Below are 20,878 nucleotides of genomic sequence, written 5' to 3'. Positions count from 1 at the left end.
AAAAAAAATTGTAAACCAGAAGATTTTTTATTAATTTCATCAAAGATTTTCTAAGTCTGTTCAATGCCTCTCTCAGAAAACACAACTACAAGTGCAATTTCTTATCTTACCTTCTTCTCCGATTTCCATTGTTTCCCGATGGCCTTGTTATCTGAGTAGACACAATTTGACAGTGGACAGTTCCCATGAGTAACATAAGGCACAAGGGTCCAAGTACTTCGCTTACATTCACAATAGGCATCATAAAATATAACACGAGTGCTATAACTGAAAAGAAGAGGTTTCAAAATGTAAAACATCACGGCTCATTCTTTATACCTAATCTTAGCAATTGTACAAACTATTGCTACAAAAATCTGCCAATTTAATTTTTTTGTTTTTGTAAATTTACATCCAAGTTAGTTAACATATAGGGTAATAATGATTTCAGGAATAGAATTTAGTGATTCATCTCTTACATGTAAACACCCAGTGCTCATCCCAACAAGTGTCCTCCTTAATGCCCCTTGCCCATTTAGCCCATCCCCCTACCCGACACCCCACCAGCTATCCTCAGTTTGTTCTCTGTATTTAAGAGTCTCTTATGGTTTGTCTCCGTTTTTATATGTTTGCTTCTCTTCCTTTATGTTTATCTGTTTTGTATCTTAAATTCCACATGAGTGAAGTCATATGATATTTATCTTTCTCTGACTTACTTCACTTAGCATAATACACTCTAGTTCCATCCATGTTATTGCAGATGGCAAGATTTCATTCTTTTTGATCACTGAGTAATATTCGATTGTGTGTATATACACATATATATACATACACACACACCACATCTTCTTTATCCATTCATCAGTCGATGGATATGTGGGCTCTTTCCATACTTTGGCTATTGTCAATAGTGCTAATATTGGGGTGCATGTGCCCCCTTTGAATCAGCACTCCTATATCCCTTGGATAAATACCTAGTAGTGCAATTGCTGGGTCATAGGGTAGTTTTATTTTTAATTTTTTGAGGAACCTCCATACTCTTTTACAGAGTGGCTGCACCAGTTTGCATTCCCACCAGCAGTGCAAAAGAGTTCCTCTTTCTCCACATCCACACCAACATCTGTTGTTGCCTAGGTTGTTAATTTTAGCCACTCTGACTGGTGTGAGGTGGTATCTCAGTGTGGTTTTGATTTGTATTTCCCTGATGGTGAGTGATGTGGAACATTTTTTCATGTGTCTGTCAGCCATCCGGATGCCTTCTTTGGAAAAGCGTCTATTCATGTCTTCATTTCTTCACTGGATTATTTGGTTTCTGGGTGTTGAGTTTGATTAGTTCTTAATAGATTTTGGATACTAACCCTTTATCTGATATTTCATTTGCAACTATCTTCTCCATTCCATTGGTTGCCTTTTAGTTTTGCTGATTGTTTCCTTTCCTGTCCAGAAGCTTTTTATCTTGATGAGGTCCCAATAGTTCATTTTTGCTTTTGTTTCCCTTGGCTCTGGACACATGTCAAGTAAGAAGTTACTGTGGCTGAAGTCAAAGAGCCTGTTGTCTGTTTTCTCCTCTAGGATTTTGATGGCTTCCTGTCTTATGTTTAGGTCTTTCATTCATTTTGAATTTATTTATGTGTATGGTGTAAGAAAGTGGTCCAGTTTCATTCTTCTGCACAAAGAGCTTTCATGCTGTCCAGTTTTCCCAGTGCCATTTGCTGAAGAGACTGTCTTTTTCCATTGTATATACTTTCTACCTTTGTCATGGATTGGTTCACCATATAAATATGGGTCTGTTTCTGGGCTATTTACCTGTTCCCTTGATCTATGTGTCTGTTTTTGTACCAGTACCATACTGTCTTGATGATTATAGCTTTGTAATACAGCTTGAAGTCCAGAATTGTGATGCCTGCCTCCAGCTTTGGTTTTCTTTTTCAGGATTGCTTTGGCTATTCGGGGTCTTTTCTGGTGCCATACAAATTTTAGGATTGTTTTAGCTCTGTGAAGAATGCTCATGTTATTTTGATAGGAATTGAATTGAATATGTAGATTGCTTTGGGCAATATTGACATTTTAGCAACATTTGTTCTTCCAATACATGAGCATGGAATGTTTTTCCATTGTGTGTGTGTGGGGGGGGGGGGGGGTTCTTCAATTTCTTTCATAAGCTTTCTATAGTTTTCAGTGTTTTCACCTCTTTGATTAGGTTTATTCTTATATATTTTATGGGTTTTGGTGCAATTGTAAATGGGATCAATTCTTGCATTTCTCCTTCTGCTGTTTCATTATTAGTGTATAGAAATGCAACCTATTTCTGTACATTGATTTTATATCCTGTGACTTTGCTGAATTCATGGATCAGTTCTAGCAGTTTTTTGGTGGAGTCTTTTGGGTTTTCCACATAGATGATCATGTCATCTCTGAAGAGTGACAGTTTGACTTCCTCCTTGCTGATTTAGATGCCTTTTATTTCTTTGTGTTGTCTAATTGCTGAGGCTAGGACTTCCAGCACTATGTTGAATAACAGTGGCAACAGTGGACATCCGTGTCTCTTTCCTGACCTTAGGGGGAAAAGTCTCAGTTTTTCCCCATTAAAGATGATATTAGTGGTGGGTCTGTCGTATATGGCTTTTATGATCTTGAGGTCTGATCCTTCTATCCCTACTTTCTTGAGGGTTTTTATCAAGAAAGGATGCTATATTTTGTCAAATGCTTTCTCTGCATCTATTGAGAGGATCATGTGGTTCTTATCCTTTCTGGTATTAATGTGATATATCACAATGATTGACTTGCAGATATTGAACTAGCCCTGCATCCCAGGAATAAATCCCACTTGATCGTGGTGAATAATTCTTTTAATGTGTTGTTGGATCTGGTTGGCTAGTATCTTGTTCAGAATTTTTGCATCCATGTTCATTAGAGAAATTGGTCTATAGTTCTCCTTTTTAGTGGGGTCTTTGTTTTCAGAATCAAGGTAATGCTGACCTCATAGAATGAGTTTGGAAGATTCCCTTCCATTTCTATTTTTTGGAATAGTTTCAGAAGAATAGGCGTTAACTCTTCTTTAAATGTTTGGTAGAATTTCCCTGGAAAGCCATCCAGCCTTGGACTCTTGTTTGTTGGGAGATTTTTGATTACTGAATCAATTTCTTTACTGGTTATGGCTCTGTTCAAATTTTCTATTTCTTCCTGTTTCAGTTTTGGTAGTTTATGTTTCTAGGAATTTGTCCATTTCTTCCAGATTCCCCAAATTATTGGCATACAATTGCTCATAATATTCTATTATTGTTTGTATTTCTGCAGGGTTGGCTGTGAGCCCTCCTCTCTCATATTTATTATTTCCCATTTCTGCTGGTTTTGGGCTCTCTTTGCTGTTCTTTTTCCAGCTCTTTAAGGTGTAAGGTTAGGTTGTTATTTGAGACCTTTCTTCCTTCTTTAGGAAGGTCTGGATTGCTACATACTTCCCTCTTATGACTGCCTTTGCTGCATCCCAGAGGTTTTGGTCTGTCGTGTTTTCATTTTCAATGGCTTCCATGTATTTTTTTCATCTTCTCTTTAATTTCTTGGTTAACCCATTTATTCTTTAGTAGTATGTTCCTTAATCTCCAAGTATTCATGGTCTTTCCAAGTTTTTTCCTGTGATAGATTTCGAGTTTCATAGTGTTGTGGTAGGAAAATATGCAAGGTATGATCTCAATCTTTTTGTAGTTGCCGAGGGCCGATTTGTATCCCCCTATGTGATCTAGTCTGGAGAATTTTCCATGTGCACTAGAGAAGGATGTGTATTCTGCTGCTTTAGGATGAAATGTTCTGAATATATGTTAAGTCCATCCAGTCCAATGTATCATTCAAAGCCATTGATTCCTTGTTGATTTTCTGCTTAGATGGTCTGTCCATTGCTGTAAGTGGGGTGTTGAAGTCCCCTACTATCATGGTGTTATTATTAATGAGTTTATGTTTGTGATTGATTTATATATTTGGGTGCTTTCTTGCTGAGGACATAAATATTTACAATTGTTAGATCTTCTTAGTGGATAGACCCCTTAATTTTGATATAATGCCCTTCTTCATCTCTTATTGCAGTCTTTATTTTAAAATCTAGTTCGTCTGATATAAGTATGGTTACTCTGGCTTTCTTTTGGCGACCATTAGCATGATAGATGGTTCTCTATCCCCTACTTTCAATCTGTAGATATCTTTAGGTCTAAAATGGGTCTCTTGTAAGCAGCATACAGATGGGGCTTGTTTTCTTACCCATCCTGATACCCTATGTCTTTTGATTGCAGCATTTAGTCCATTGACATTTAGAGTGAGTACTGAAAGATGAATTTAGTGCTATTGTGTTGCCTGTAGAATTGGAGTTTCTGGTAATGTTCTCTGGTCCTTTCTAATCTTTGTTGCTTTTGGTCTTTTTTGTTTTGTTTCATCTTTTCTCCACTCAAAGAGTCCAACTTAAAATTTCTTGCAGGGATGGTTTAGTGCTCACAAACTCCTTTAGTTTTTGTTTGTCTGAGAAACTCTTTATCTCTCCTTCCATTTTGAATGACAGCCTTGCTGGATAAAGAACTCTTGGCTGCATATTTTTCTGATTCAGCACGCTGAATATATCCTGCCACTCCTTTCTGGCCCGCAGAGTTTCTGTGGTCAGGTCTGCTGCGAACCTGATCTGTCTTCCCTTCTTCTTCTTTCCCTTGCTGCTTGTATTCAATATTTATGAGCACTATACATTTCTGGAACAAGGTGGATATTAAATCAAACAAACATGAAGCAAACATTAAGCACTTACTATGTGCTAGGGAAGGAGGGAAGGAGGGAAGGAGGGAAGGAGGGAAGGAGGGAAGGAAGGAAGGAAGGAAGGAAGGAAGGAAGGAAGGAAGGAAGGACAGTCCCTGCCCTTATGGAGTTCAGGGTCTAGTTGAAGCAAACAATCATAAATACAATGGCAAAGCACCAGTGAGGCATTATGGAAGAAGGGGCTGGTTCTGCCTGATGAATGCAGGAGCAGGCTTTACAGAGGTGGAGACAACGGAGCTGGGCGTTGGAGGAGTAGGAGTCCACCAGATGGAGAGGAAGGGGGGAAGCACATGCCATGGTGAAGTATTAGGAGTAGTCCAGCACAGCTAGAGCATAAAGGCGACACAATATACAATTTATTTTGATTGAGAGAATCATTCCACAGTCTCTGTTCATTCTTCTGTAATTTACCAGGCATCATCTTTCCAGTTCTGAAGTCAAAACTGCAGAGGTCAACAATATTTCCCAGGTACCTTGCCAACCGAGGTTTGCTTCTGAACTTCTTACCACTTGGACTGAACTAGTTGACATCAATCTTGCTGGCACTGAGTCCAGATTTTCGGATCACTTCCTCCTTCTTCCATGGGGTGGGGGGGAGGGCCGGGCAGTCCATCCTCTTCCTGCTCTCTGTGGCCCAGGGTCCCCTGGGCCCCAGCCCCACGCTCCCCAACAGGAAAGGAGGAAAGGAACTGGCTTTTGCTGGGGGGCACTGCCAAGGCTGTCGCTGCCACTCAGGGGACACCGCAGCCCCGGCCACAGTTGCCACCCTAAGCGCCTTCCCTGCACACGCCGCTCACCGGGGACAGAGTGAGCGTGTTGCCCTGGCCCTCCTGCTCTGTGGTGGAGTCACCACCAGCACCGCTGCCGCCCACCCCGCGCTCTCCGCGCCCCCTGCTCCAGGTGGCAGCCAAAAACCTATCAATTTTAAAAGTACAAGGTAAAAGCACATAACTTCCGACAATACGATCCACCAACACATCAGCTGAGTGAAAACCTGAAGTCTCAGGTCACAGAGAAAGAGAATGATGTGTTTGAAGGATTTGCCTTTCTGACAATAATCTGGATATTTCAAAAGGCTTTCTACCAAGAAGTAGCTAGATGCTGTGTGACACATACCTTATGAAGTGCTGTTCTGCTCTGAGGATCAGTATTTTCTAATAATTTCCCACAATTATACAGGTAGCAATTAGCAAAGCTGGGATCTGAACCCAGCCAACTGGGCTCAAGTCCTTACTCTTAATTACTATGCTATGAACTGCTCTATGCAATATGAACTGTCCAAAGAAACAGATGGTGAAAGAAACAGAAAAATATCAAAAACTACACCCAAAATATTCCAGATACAATTTAATAGGTGAGTTCTTTCAGACTTTCATGTAAAATAATTCTTAGATGCGCCTATGTGGCTTAGTCAGTTGAGCATCCCACTCATGATTTTGACTCGGGTCACGATCCCAGGGTCATGAGATCAAGTCCCACATCGGCTCTGTGCTGAGCATGGAGCCTGCTTAAGATATTCTCTCTCTCTCTCTCTCTCTCTCTCTCTCTCTCTCTCTCTCTCTCTTTCTCTCTCTTCCTCCCTCCCTCCCTCCACCCCTCTCCCCCCCTTGTGCATGCTTACTCTCTCTCTCTCTCTCTCTCTCTCTCTCTCTCTCTCTCTCTCAAATAAAAAAATAATTAATTAAAATAGAGCACCAGGGTAGGTCAGTCAGCTAAGTGTCTGACTCTTGATTTTGGCTCAGGTCACGATCTCATGGTTTGTGAGTCTGAGCCCCACCATCAGGCTCTATGTGTACAGTGCATAGTCTGCTTGGGATTCTCTGACTCCCTCTCTGTCTCTGCCCCTCCTCTGCTCACGCTCTCTCTCACTCCCTTTCTCAAAAATAAATAAATAAACATTAAAAAAAAAAAAGATAATTCTTGTGCTATATAAACTATTCCTATGTGGAGAAAAAGCTACCAAATTCATTTCATGCTCCAACAGCCTATCACCCAAACATAAAAATGACAGCACCAAAACAATAAACTACAGATCTTGCTGGCTTATGAATATGGATATAAATTTACTACTAAAAAGCAGGCACCATGAATGAAGGGATTTTTTTGTCTCTTGGGTTCACTGCTATAGCTAGATCAGTATGCAGCACATAAGAGGCACTTATTATCTGTTGAATGAATAACTGAAATACTATCAAAGTAAATTTGACAATAAAACAAAGAATAATTCACCAAGACCATGCAGGGTTTATGCTGGAGCAAAAAATGTATCTCAGAGCCCAGACAGAACACTACTTGTGCACACATCGTAGGCACTTACATGTTTGTTTACTGAACTGATTTAATCCAATAATTTAATAACATAATTTGGGTTATATATATATATATACAAATCATCTCAACTGACAATTATGTAAAAGGCCTTTGTCCCTGATTCCTGGGAGGTAACCTCTAAATCCCTGGAATTTTTCAAGTGATGGAAGTACCTTGGTTATTCACAGTGGGCCCCTTGGACCATACCTGATAGTTTACGCCAATGAGGTGACTGCAGATGGGGTAGCCATGCCAGAAAGACCAACCATGTGATTAGAGGGTTGAGGCTCTGAGGCACATTGTATCAGCCTGACCTCTGGGAAGGGGTGGGGAGGGAACAAAGGCTGAAGACTGAGTTGGCCACTTGATCAATTACTCAATCAGTTATACCTACATAATAAATCCCCAATAAAAATTATGGATACCAAAGCTTGGGTGAGCATCCCTGATCGACACTAGTCTGTCAGCTTTGCTACCCATCATGGCAGAATGGGTACCATAACCCTGAGGAAAACTTCCTGTTTTGAATCCTCTCACACTATGCATCTCTTCTAATTTGTATAATAATATACTCTTAATATTACAAAACTGTAATTGTAAGTATAACACCTTCCTGAGTTCTGGGAGTGAATTATCAAACATGCAGGAATGAGTGGGGGACCCTCAAAACTGTAGCCCGGGGGTCAGAAGTTAGGGTAGCACTGGGGACTCCCAAAGTGAGGCTGGTGTCTGAGGTGAGGACAGTCTTGTGAAGGACTGTACCTTTAACCACTGAGTTTGGCCAATTCCTATAGTGAAAAAGCATTCCACAAAAATTAACATTTGTTCCTGATTTGTAATTAACCTTAAATGCCAATCTCTTCTGAAATTACAGGAATATAAAAATATGTCCCTTATATACTAAAGAGTAAGTGAACACACATCATACTAATGAAGACATTCTGAATCAAGACCAAAACAAGGATGACCATTCTTACTGTTATCACCTAAACACTGCTCTGAAAATGTTGACTAATTCAATAATAGTAAATGAAATGCATGAAAAATGAGACCAGATTTCCATTATTTGCCAAAAACATGGTTGTATAATAAGAAAATCTGAGAGGAGCACTGAAAAACTGTTCAAATTAATGAGCGGTTAATAAAGAGGCCGGTTATAACAATTTTAAACCTAAATAGCCTTCAAATGTAACAGCACTAACCAGTTGAAATTTATAAAATAAAAAGTATCATATCTGCAGCAGCAACAACAAAAATAAACACATAAATATTTTACTTTAATGTAGAAGTACCCAGTGTCCATTGATGGATGAATATTTAAATGAAATATGGGATGTACACACAATGGATTCTTACTTACCCTTCAAAAGGAAGGAAATACATGTGCTACATATGGATGAACCTTGAAAACATTATGCTAAGTGAAATAAGCCAGGCTCAAGAGGACAAATACTGCAATGTTCTACTTACATGAGGTACCGAGACTACTCCAGGTAGTCACAGAGGAACTGTGAAAGTAGAGTTCAGAGAGAAAGTAGAATGGTTGCCCGGAGCCCAAGAGGGGAGGAATTGGGGAATTATTGTTCTATGTCTCAGTTTGGAAAGATGAAAAAAGTTCTGGAGATGGACGGCAGTGACGGTTGCCTAACAATGTAAATGGACTTAATGCCACCGACTGTATATGTAAAAACGGTGAAGATGGTAAAGAATATGTTATATATATTTTACTGGATTAAAAAATCTTCCTAAAAAACTTTAGGAAGGGGCGCCTGGGTGGCTCAGTCGGTTAAGCGGCCGACTTCGGCTCAGGTCACGATCTTGCGGTCCGTGAGTTCGAGCCCCGCGTCGGGCTCTGTGCTGACAGCTCAGAGCCTGGAGCCTGTTTCCGATTCTGTGTCTCCCTCTCTCTCTGACCCTCCCCCATTCATGCTCTGTCTCTGTCTCAAAAACAAATAAACGTTAAAAAAAAATAAATTAAAAAAAAAACTTTAGGAAGATCTAAGAACTAAAAATCCTACAAAGCTTTAATAAATAGAGATGTAACAGAAGACTTGATTAAAAGGTGAAATATATCAATTTTCTCCCCATTCCCCCTAAATATATCAAAATCTTCATGGGAAGGGGGAAGTTACAGTCTAATTCCAAATTAGTTTTTCGTTTTGATTAGGATAAAATAATTCTAAATTATTTGGAAAAAGCAAGTAAAAACATCTGAGAAATGCTGAAAAGGAATACTATTCAATGTTACTACATATTAAACAACAATAATAATTAAAGAAATGTGGTACAGATACGAGAATAACCAGATAAGCTGATGGGGCAGAATATGTAGTTTAGAAATAGACCATGGCATATATGAAAATTAATATATATATAATTTAAATTCTTCAATAACTAACATGTGGAAAAACATTTACAAGTTCATTTTTACAAGCAACCAAAAAAATACAAACTATATGAGTAACACACAATTTTTTTTGTACATTCAATTAGGTAACATTTTTTTAAATTATAAAATAATGACAGATTGTGCTAAGATAGGCACTCTCATCCACTACTTTCCAAAAAGAAGTGTGCCCCCAGCAATTTCATTTTATGTACTAAAAGCCTTAAAATGTTTACATTCTTCAATCTCTTAATTCTATTTCAGAGAATAAATTCTAAGGAAATAATATAAAATATGGAAAATTTTGTTCATGATGGCATTATTAATAGGGATAAAAACCCAGGAATAATCTAAATGTTCATAATATGGAAACAGTTATTTAAATTATGATACTTTTATATAATGGAATACTAAGTAGCTATAAAAAGTATTTATGGTAAATCCATATGAGAGACTCACATAGACATGAAAATGATCATTTTAAATGACAGTGTATTCGTATGATGGAATATTACGCAGCCATTAAAATGACAGCTATTTATTTACAATTAAATAAAATTAAAATTCAGTTCCTTAGTCATACTAACCACATTGCGAGTACTCACAAAAACCACACATGACTAACAGCTACTGCACTGGGTAGTGAGACATAGAACACTTCTAGCATCATCGAAATTCTATTGGACAGCATTGTCACAACTTTAGAAAACTGAACTTACAGATCTATAAATTCATAGATTTATCTTTCCCACTATAAGTTAATTCAAAAAAACTGACACAGATAAAATAAAAATCACCCCAAATCCTTCCACCCTAACCCAACCTTCACCTACTCTGTTCTAATTCATGTCTTTTTTGCTTAGGTATAACCATAGTATATACATGGTCCCCTTTCAGAAAGTATTCCTGGTAGGCAGTGGCCATATAGTGGTAAAGAGAATGTGCTGGGTCCCTGAATGTAGAAGAGAAACGTCAACATCAGGTAGTTGTGGAATACAGAAATTAAAATAGAGGGGCGCCTGGGTGGCTCAGTCGGTTAAGCGTCTGACTTCAGCTCAGGTCGTGATCTCGGTGAGTACTGACAGTTCAGACCCTGGAGCCTGCTTCAGATTCTGTGTCTTCCTCTCTCTCTCTCTGCCCCTCCCCTGCTCATGCTCTGTCTCTCTCTGTCTCAAAAATAAATAAAAACATTAAAAAATAAAAAGAAATAAAAATAAAAAGAAATTCAAATAGGGGCGCCTGGGTGGCGCAGTCGGTTGAGCGTCCGACTTCAGCCAGGTCACGATCTCGCGGTCTGTGAGTTCGAGCCCCGCGTCGGGCTCTGTGCTGACAGCTCAGAGCCTGGAGCCTGTTTCAGATTCTGTGTCTCCCTCTCTCTCTGACCCTCCCCCATTCATGCTCTGTCTCTCTCTGTCCCCCCAAAAATAAATAAACGTTGAAAAAAAAAATTAAAAAAAAAAAAAAAAAAAAAAAGAAATTCAAATAGATTCCTGGGGAATGGTAGGACTATTTAGAAGGTACATGGGGCACCTCCGTGGCTCAGTTGGTTGAGCATCCGAGAATATGATCTCGAGGTTTGTGGGTTCTAGCCCCACGTCGGGCTTGGTGCTGAAAGCTCGGAGCCTGAAGCCTGCTTCAGATTCTGTCTCCTTCTCTCTCTGCCCTCCCCCCTTGCACTTGTCTCTCTCAAAAATGAATAAGCATTAAAAAAAAAAAAATTAGGGGCGCCTGGGTGGCTCAGTCGGTTAAGCGTCCGACTTCGGCTCAGGTCATGATCTCACAGTTCGTGAGTTCGAGCCCCACGTCAGGCTCTGTGCTGACAGCTCAGAGCCTGGAGCCCATTTCAGATTCTGTGTCTCCCTCTCTCTCTGCCCCTCCCCTGTTCATGCTCTGTCTCTCTGTCTCAAAAATAAATAAACGTTAAAAAAAAAAAATTAGAAGGTACAGATAGGGCTGCCCTCTCTATGAAAGTTCCATCTGAGTTCAGATCCTAAAGATGAGAAAAAAGATAGCCTTCAAACAGAATGCAGAGTTCTGTATGAAGCACAGAAAAAGGGCCAGTATGCCTAGAGCAAGCAAGGAGGAGAGCAGTAAGACATACCTCTAAGAAGTCAGCAGGGTACAGACTAGGTAGGGCACTGAAGCCGTGGTGAGGAGTCTGGATTTTTGCTCCAAGGGCAATGAGAAATCTCAAAAGAGTTTTAGCCAGAAAAATGACATGATATGAATTCTACTGTAAATGATTTGTCTAGTTGCTGTAAAAATAATGGTTGGTAGAAAGAAGGCTCAGAGTAGACATTATTCCAGTGGTCTAGGCAAAGTAATGCTAGCATCATGGACTATGATGAAAAAAAAAAAAATCCAGAGGTCCATTTTGGATAGGATTAGGTTCAAGATACCTGTTAAATCTCTATACAGAAATGCCTAAAAGCAGGCAGTTGGATTTATAAGTCTGAAGTTCAGCAGAGAGATCTGGCCTGGAGATATAAATTTGAGAATCACCAGTTGATCAGCTATTTTAAAGCAATGGGGCTTGACAAGAGTACCTAGAGAAGAGAATCCAGGATCCAATCTTGAGGTAATCCAATATTCAAAGGTCACACAGAAGAAAAGATTGAAAAGGCCTGGCCAGCAAGAAATTCAAGAGAAGAAAGAAATTCAAGAGAAGAGAGTTAGACAATCATGCTTGCTCTCTGTGAGCTAATAAATCGAAGATGATCCCCAAATGGTGTACATTCCTTCATTTCTTGGTACTTTAAACTCTTGAAGGAAGGGTAAAACTAAAAACAGTAAGGTCTGCATTATCTAATAGCAAAAGCAGCAAAAAAACAAAACAAAACAAAAAAACCTGTCATAATTTATTCCACCCCTCCAATTACCTTGCATGAGGTAAAGCAGTAGCAGCCAAACAAAGATTCTTAAAGAGGTAACCTGAATCCACCAATTGCTGAACAACGGGAAAAAGACAACTCGAACAAGCCCCTTTCGAGTCAGAGATGTCCATGGAATTTCAGGTTTGGCTTTGGCAAATGTTGAGCCTTTAAATATACAATAAAACAAAACATCAAACATTTACATATAATATAATAATGCTTCCTTGTAACACTATATTAAAAACAGCTGAGAGTAAAAATCAACACATAACCAGTTCAGTTAAAAAGAATCCTCTCGGGGCACCTGGGTGGCTCAGTCGGTTGAGCGTCCGACTTCGGCTCAGGTCATGATCTCACGGTCTGTGAGTTCAAGCCCCGCATCGGGCTCTGTGCTGACAGCTCAGAGCCTGGAGCCTGCTTCAGATTCTGTGTCTCCCTCTCTCTCTTCCCCTCCCCTGCTCATGCTCTGTCTCTCTCTGTCTCAAAAATAAATAAAAACATTTAAAAAAAAACAATAATAAAAAAATAAAAAGAATCCTCTCAGATGTTCATTAAATATAACTCCTTGCCTCAATCACTAGGACAGGAGCTCAAAATAAATTAGGCTTACATGAATGTTATACAGTATATTTTTCTCAATTACACAACAGCAATTTCCAAGTTCATCCCTTTTTTACCCTTATGGACACCATGTAATTTATATAGCTACACAGTACCAAAGCAAAGGGGAAAAAATCCTAAGGCCTGAATGAGGGAAGAATATTCCTTTTGGAGATTAAAGTACCATCACAAAGGGAAGAGAATATCTAGCACCACTATGAAATAATATAATAATATACATAAGAAATGAGCCAAAGTTGGAACTCACCTCTGATTAAGTCCACATCAATCAAGTCTGGTTTTATGTGACCCATCTTTTTTGGTTTGTTTTTGAAGCCCTAGAATAAAAACAAAACAAAACAAAACCAGAGATAAGGCTAAAAAGCTCTTTTAAATACAAAAGGTAAACTCACACTTTTTTTTTTTCTTTATATCTGACTCCCTTTTAACGGGGACACTTTAATCCTAATGTTCCTCAAAAGAACTTATCATTAATGTTTTAGTTTTTAGTTTATCAAGTAATGCAAAAAATATACTTTTACTACTTTTTAAAATGATCCAACAATAGGGCCACCTGGCTGGCTCAGGCGTACAGCATGTGACTCTTAATCTTGAGGTCGCAAGTTCGGGGCGCCTGGGTGGCGCAGTCGGTTAAGCGTCCGACTTCAGCCAGGTCACGATCTCGCGGTCCGGGAGTTAGAGCCCCGCGTCGGGCTCTGGGCTGATGGCTCAGAGCCTGGAGCCTGTTTCCGATTCTGTGTCTCCCTCTCTCTGCCCCTCCCCCGTTCATGCTCTGTCTCTCTCTGTCCCAAAAATAAATAAACGTTGAGGTCGAAAGTTCAAGCCCCACATTGGGTGTGGAGCCTAGTAATGGTTTTAAAAAAAAAAAAAAAAGAAGAAGAAGAAGAAATTTTTTTTAAATAAATTAAAAAAAAATCCAAAAATGCCAAAGGATCAGTAAGTACAAAATAGCAGCCCCCTCATTACCCCCTGCCCCTCGTCTCATCAAAAACAAATAACTTTCATCCTTTTTTTTTTTTTAACTTTCTCTTGGTATTTACTTCCATACTTCTAAATAATATGTTTATACTGCCATTATTTCATTTATTGATTTGAAAAATATTTTACCAATTCCTAATACAGCATGTAAGAATTTAGTTCTCTTATACAGCTAATCCTCACATCCTAACTTCCACCCCTGAAACATATATTCTTACAATATAGTTATATTCATTTTTGATAAATCAGTAATCAATAGTTATAATATGCTCATCATGAAATACTATTCCCTGTAAGCCATATTTTATATTTTTATTCATGGTCGGTTAAAATATTTATCATTTTCAAATACTCAAATGCCAGAAAATTAATCAAAGTCTTTTATTTCTTAAAAAAAAAAAAAAGTTTTTTTTTGGAAACACCCTTCCCAGAACCTTCTATCTTCATGTTGTAATCAGATTAGTTGCTCTCCAGGCCTGCTGCACAGCTGACTGTAATGCAGGACTTCTCACTCTCACTGACAACCCCCTTCACCTCTGCGGTGAATCTCTAGCTCCTACACCTGTCTTCCTGAAGCACATCCTTCACAAGCTTCCTGAGAAAGGGGTCACAGAAGATAACTTTTTTAATCCTTACATGTCTGAAAATGAATTCAGTCTATCCTTATGCCTAATTAAAGGTTACACTAGGTGTAGAATTCAAAGTTGTTAACAATTTTCCTTCAGGAATTAAGACATTGTTCTGTTTTCTAGCTTCCAGTGTCGCTGTTGCAAACTCCAGTGCATTTCTGATTCCTGATCCTTTGAGCATGAATTGTTTCTTTCCTCTGAATCTCCACTTTATTCATGGTGTTCAGAAATTTCAGAATGATGTGCCTTGATAGGAGTCTTTTACATCTATTGTGCTGAAAATCCCTTCTATACGGAAATCAATGTCTTTCGGCTTTAAGGAAGTTTTCCTATAATTTATTTTTATATTTCTTCCCTCTAAGACTTAACTTTGTCTTCTATTTTCTACCTCTTTTGTCTTTTTATTCTGCTTTCCGGAAATTTCCTCAAATTTCTCTATTAAATTTTTCATTTTGACTCTTTGGGTTCATTCCTTTCTATTCTCTTTTACTTTGGGGATTTAGTCAAATATCTAATAATCATTGGCTGTTTCCTTATATACTAGAATGAGGTGCTGAAAACCTGATGGACTAAGTATTCTACTTCAAGGTTTATACCCAAGACAAGTGTGTATGTATTTCACCAAATAATGTGTATAAAATGTTCATAGAAGAATTATTTGTAAGAGCCCAGATTGGAAACTACCCATCAACAATCATATGTTGCCCATCAATAGCAGAATGGGTAATTGTAGTGTTGTGCTAAAGAAACTATAATTATACAACGACATGAATGAATCTCACAAACATAACACTGAACAGAACACATTAGATTAAAAAATGTATGTACTGTATAATTTCATTTATATAAAGTTCAAAAAGGTAAAATTAATCTATAGCACTAGCAGTTGGGATACTGGTCTACCTCTGCTGGTAGCAGTGACTGGAACAGTATGTGAGGGAAGCTTCTATGGTACTGCTAATTATCCATCTCTTGATCTTAGTGCTTGTTACACGGTTATGTTCAGTTTGTGGAAATTCCTCAATCTGTACATTGAAAATTCTGTTATATACATATAAGTATATCCATATTTCCTGAACACGTTTTACTTCAACAGAAATTTTTTTTTAATATAATTTATTGTCAAGTTAGCTAATAATACGGTGTATACAGTGTGCTCTTGGCTTTGGGAATAGATTCCCATGATTCATTGCTTACATACAACACCCAGTGCTCATCCCAACAAGTGCCCTCCTCAATGCCCATCAACCGTTTTCCCCTCTCCCCAGCACCCCCAATCAACCCTCAGTTTGTCCTCTTATGTTCTCTTTGTTCTCTTATAAGAGTCTCTTGTGATTTGCCTCCCTCTCTGTTTGAAACTATTTTTTCCCTTTCCCTTCCCCCATGGTCTTCTGTTAAGTTTCTCCAGTTCCACATATGAGTGAATATATATGATATCTTTCTCTGCCTAATTTATTTCACTTAGCCTAATACCCTCCAGTTCCATCCACATTTCTGCAAATGGCAAGATTTCATTCTTTCTCATTGCCATGTAGTATTCCACTATATATATAAACCACATCTTCTTTATCCATTCATCAGTTGATGGACATTTAGGCTCTTTCCATAATTTGGCTATTGTTGACAGTGCTGCTGTAAACATTAGGGTACATGTGCCCCTATGAATCAGCATTCCTGTATCCTTTGGATAAATTCCTAGTACTGCTATTGTTGGGTCATAAGGTAGTTCTATTTTTAATTCTTTGAGGAACCTCCATTCTGTTTTCCAGAGCAGTTGCACCAGTTTGCATTCCCACCAACAGTGCAAGAGGGTTCCCATTTCTCCACATCCTCGCCAACATCTGTTGTTTCCTGGGTTGTTAATTTTAGCCACTCTGACCGGTGTGAAGTGGTATCTCAATGTGGTTTTGATTTGTATTTCCCTGATGAGCAATGTTGAGCATCTTTTCATGTATCTGTTGGGCATCTGGATGTCTTCTTTGGAAAGTGTCTATACATGTCGTCTGCCCATTTCTTCACCGGATTATTTTTCAGGTACTGAGTTTGGTAAACTCTTTATAGATTTTGGATACTCTTTATCCGATATGTCTAGAAATTCTTTAAAACTTATTGGAAGCTCTGTGTATATGAGCATAGCTTATAGATTTGGGGTTTCACTTCAGTGTAATCAACCAGCTAGAGGGAATCACCAAATGTCCATATCTGGAGGGATAGGAAGGCTACAGATTTCTGTGGTGGAAGTTCTGAGATTAAACCAAGGTTGGGGTGTGGGGGTCACAATTCTGGTTTTAGTATGATTCTTCCCTGCTCTTCGCTGTCCACAGACCCTCTCCAATGAATTTTCTCAGAATACCAGTGGTCTCCTTCATAAGGGGCACTGTTGCCTGTCTTTAAGGGATTGATGAGAAGACTGGAGGTCCAACCTCTCTGTATTCAAAGGTCATGTAATCGCCTATTTTTAGCCCTGTGGCTCACCTCTGCCTCACATAGAACCTTGGTGCATTCAAGTCCTAAGCCTCTCTGGGGAGTTTTGCAGGCCAACTGGCATTCTCCTATGCTCTCCTGACACTCTCTTCCATTCATTTTTTATCTTCCAAATATGTGTAGATTTCTCATTTGCTGAGACATTCCTCCTCAATCTTTTTCCTTGACTTTGGGGAGGTACCCATTCTATACAACCCCTTTATGGATTCCTTTCATGTAACTTAGTGGTGATTCAGAAGGGAGAGATTATAAATGTGTATGGCTAATCTACCACATTTAACCAAAAATCTAGTCCTAAACTTTTTTTCAGGGCATGAAGAAAGAATCCTCTCAGGGCCTTTATCATCTACCACCTCAAATTAAAGCAGCTTAATTTGTGATGTTATTAGACATATATTCATTTCTCCTAAAAGATAAAAATGCATGGACTTTTATAGAGTACTTGCTACATCTCCAAGTTTCTAATGTTTCTTAAATTAATCATTATTGCTCCAAAGGGATGGCATTTACTCAATTTTATTAACATATATAGACAACAGTTTTTTACAGGAAAAACTCAGGGCTTAAAAATCCTAATAACCTTGCTGTATATTATGAATCAAAAGTAAGTTTGTGAATTATCTTTTGTGTTTTAAACTCCTGGTTTGCCTAAAAGTTTTATTTCACTACTTCAAAACTTTTAAAAGATGGATTTTAATTTTATAATCATCATATATAAATGCTAAACAAGTTTTAAAAATTAGGTATTTAACCTTTAAAATTAAAGTAAAAATTAAAGGTTACAGCCATTTGCTATTTCCCAATTTTAGACACTGAGCCAGTATTGATCTTCAGCTCTGTTTAACCAAATAAATGTAGTCATCTTTGGGGGGGGGGATGCAATGTTTCTAGCTTTTTTAAATTAATTAATTTATTTTTTTTTCTCCGTTTTTATTTATTTTTGGGACAGAGAGAGACAGAGCATGAACGGGGGAGGGGCAGAGAGAGAGGGAGACACAGAATCGGAAACAGGCTCCAGGCTCCGAGCCATCAGCCCAGAGCCTGACGCGGGGCTCGAACTCACAGACCACGAGATCGTGACCTGGCTGAAGTCGGACGCCTAACCGACTGCGCCACCCAGGCGCCCCTATTTATTTATTTTTAATTTACATCCAAGCTAGTTAGCATATGGTACAATAATGATTTCGGGAGTAGAATCCAGTGATTCATCCCCTACATTTAACACCCAGTGCTCATCCCAACAAGTGTCCTCCTTAATGCCCCTTGCCCATTTAGCCCATGCCCCCACCCACAACCCCTCTAGCAACCCTCAGTTTGTTCTCCATATTTAAGAGTCTCTCATGTTTTGTCCCCCTCCTGTTTTTGTATTATTTTTGCTTCCCTTCCCTATGTTCATCTGTTTTGTACCTTTAATTCCACATGAGTGAAATCACATGGTATCTGCCTTTCTCTGACTTATTATGGTTAGCTTAATACTCTCTAGTTCCATCCACCCAAACAAGTGGATCCTATGTTTCTATATAGTTCAACTACAAACTATAGATTTTACAGAAGAATGTTCTAAAACCTTAAAGGTAATGAAATTAAATCTTGGAAGAAATCAAATTTTGAAAATTAGACATTTCAGAGAAACAATCCTTTAAAAAACACATGCACTAATTTTTGAAATCTACATAATGTCCATGGAAATAATAATTATCTTGGCTATATTCAAAAGCAGAGATTAAAATTTCAAAAGTAAAAACATCACTGCATTGTAGTCTAACGGCCAAAGACCCTGTGGACATTTGCATCAGTACAATTCCAACTAAAGAAGCTTTAAGTGCCTTAACTTTAGAGGCAAATTAATTTTTCTGCTTCCTTTGCTTTTTAGACTTTTCACCTTTAACATTATAGAATTAGAGTTAGTATTAACTTGGAGGCAATTACCAAACTACGAAAACCTCCCTTAGCAACAGAAATACATTCATTCGTTCACTTAGTCAACAAATATTCAACATGTGCCTTTATGTGCCAGATACTCCACCTGAGCTAGGTATACAGCAATAAGTCAAAACATAGCTCTATCTATAGATAGAAAAAAAGTGTACACTATAGAATTAGACGATAAAGCCAACGTATGAGGGTTGCTCAGGAAGATGCCCCCTGAACCTCCCTTACCATTTTTTCTGTCCTAAAGGGAGAGAAGTCATTAATAAACTTATGACCCCTGTTCTTGAGAGACATGAGAAAGCCACCACAATCCTCTGTACTTGTTTATGCAGAGGAAGAATAAAAAAACACATGCCATGCTTTTAGGATTTTTCTGCTTTATCCTACACATTCCATAGTATAGGATTTTTCTGCTTTATCCTACACATTCCATAGTATAATACAGTGAGAGGAAACATGCACCAAGCTCTATTCTAAGCACTTTACATATACTTACATTAACTTGTTTAACTCATTTAATCCTCAGAACTGTCTGAGATAGGTACCTCTGATTACCCTTGCTTTACTGAGGAGGAGACCAGGCACAGAGATTCTACCCCAGTCATTTTCCTTCCAAACCACTACATATCCTGCCCCTCATTAACTGGTACAAAATGCATTCCAAATCAATGTAGGGAGAGGATCTTTTGAGATCAAGCGAGACTGCTTGCCTCTGGAAGGTTCAGTGGGATTAAGCTCTGGGAGATGTGAGTGAATTTCCTTAGTGGACGCCATCTCTACCCTAAGAACCCGGGAGAAAGATCGCAGGAGAGAAGCAGGACAGCCCTGCCCTAGTTGCCAGAAAGGTGCTCTGGAAATTCTCTGCCCAGCCCCTGCTACAGCCTCTCCACCCGCTGCCCCCGACATAACTGTGCAACCCCGCCAAGGATCAGAACCACCTGACCAGTGGAGCTCCTCCTTTTAGGCAGAGGGACAGAAGTACTGGAGGCATTGCTGCAATATTGTTGGACCATAATGTATTCAACAGGAAAAAAAAGACAAGTGGAAACCCAATAACACATCTCCATCTTTTAGTGTGTTAAAATTTCCATCTTGTTGCCCGTGAGAGAATCAAATTACTTTATAGTCAGGCACAGAAGGAAGTCCCCCGATTTAAGGGCAGATGATGAACAACGAAACAACGACAAGGCAAGTACAGCACTACTGGAACACGCACGAAGTGCCGCTCGGTCAGATTTAGAAGTCAAAGAAAGATTTCCAAAAGAAAATAATATCTGACCTGAGACCTAAGGATGTGTGAGACTTTGGAAAGACAGACAAGGGGCATAGCACAAGGGAGAATAAAGGTAAGCATAAGAGAAGACCCAGAAATAAGAGATAGCATGACAAAAACTTAGGAAAGTTCAAGAAAGCCAAAGGAGAGTGGAAGTGAAAAGGGGTAAAGGTAAGGTGAGACAGAAGCAGGAAAGGTAAGAACCCAGGCTGTGAAGATTATAACTTGTTAAGAGTGTGTATGTATTTTATAAGGGTACCAGGAAGTCAGGAAACAGCTTTAAATAGGAGAAAAACAATACCATTTATGTTAAAACAGGAACAAAGTAACCAGATGGTTTCAGTGATGTGAGGGCTGAGGAGACACTGGGCAGAGAGAACAGTTTTAAAAAAAAAAAAAAAAAAAAAAAAAAAAAAGCTGTTCCAGTAATTGAGATGAAGAGTGGATAAACTATCTGTAAAAGGCCAGACTGCATTGTAGGCCTTGCGGACTCCACCATCTCTGTGGCGACTACTGACCTCAGCCACAATTGCACTACAGCTGACCAAGGCACAGACAATAAATATGTAAAACACAGAGGTCCGCAGTGCAGTGCTCCCGCGGATTTGGCCTGCAGGCAGCAGCG

General features: G+C 38.9%; 1 protein-coding gene and 1 pseudogene across 6 annotated transcripts in view; both read right to left on the bottom strand.

Moving 5' to 3' along the window:
• PHTF1 (putative homeodomain transcription factor 1) overlaps positions 1-20,878 on the bottom strand; it is a 96,650-nt gene that overhangs the window by 53,246 nt on the left and 22,526 nt on the right. For 5 of the 6 annotated variants that reach the window (XR_007154430.1, XR_007154429.1, XM_047868946.1 and 2 more), the window contains exons 4-6: positions 13,205-13,274; positions 12,343-12,501; positions 111-267 (exon numbers count right to left, since the gene is read on the bottom strand). Coding sequence is in view for 4 of the 6 variants with exons in the window: in XM_047868946.1 (XP_047724902.1) it covers positions 111-267; positions 12,343-12,501; positions 13,205-13,274 (386 nt within the window). In the remaining 2 variants the exon portion in view is untranslated. Of the gene's footprint in view, positions 1-110; positions 268-7,284; positions 7,449-12,342; positions 12,502-13,204; positions 13,275-20,878 lie in introns of those variants that run through there. The other variant, XM_047868949.1, reaches the window with a different exon arrangement.
• LOC125172785 (methyl-CpG-binding domain protein 2-like) lies at positions 4,655-10,055 on the bottom strand (annotated as a pseudogene).

This window comes from Prionailurus viverrinus, chromosome C1 (assembly GCF_022837055.1).
Source record: "Prionailurus viverrinus isolate Anna chromosome C1, UM_Priviv_1.0, whole genome shotgun sequence".
Lineage (NCBI taxonomy): Eukaryota > Metazoa > Chordata > Mammalia > Carnivora > Felidae > Prionailurus > Prionailurus viverrinus.
This window is presented reverse-complemented; position numbering and strand designations above follow the sequence as displayed.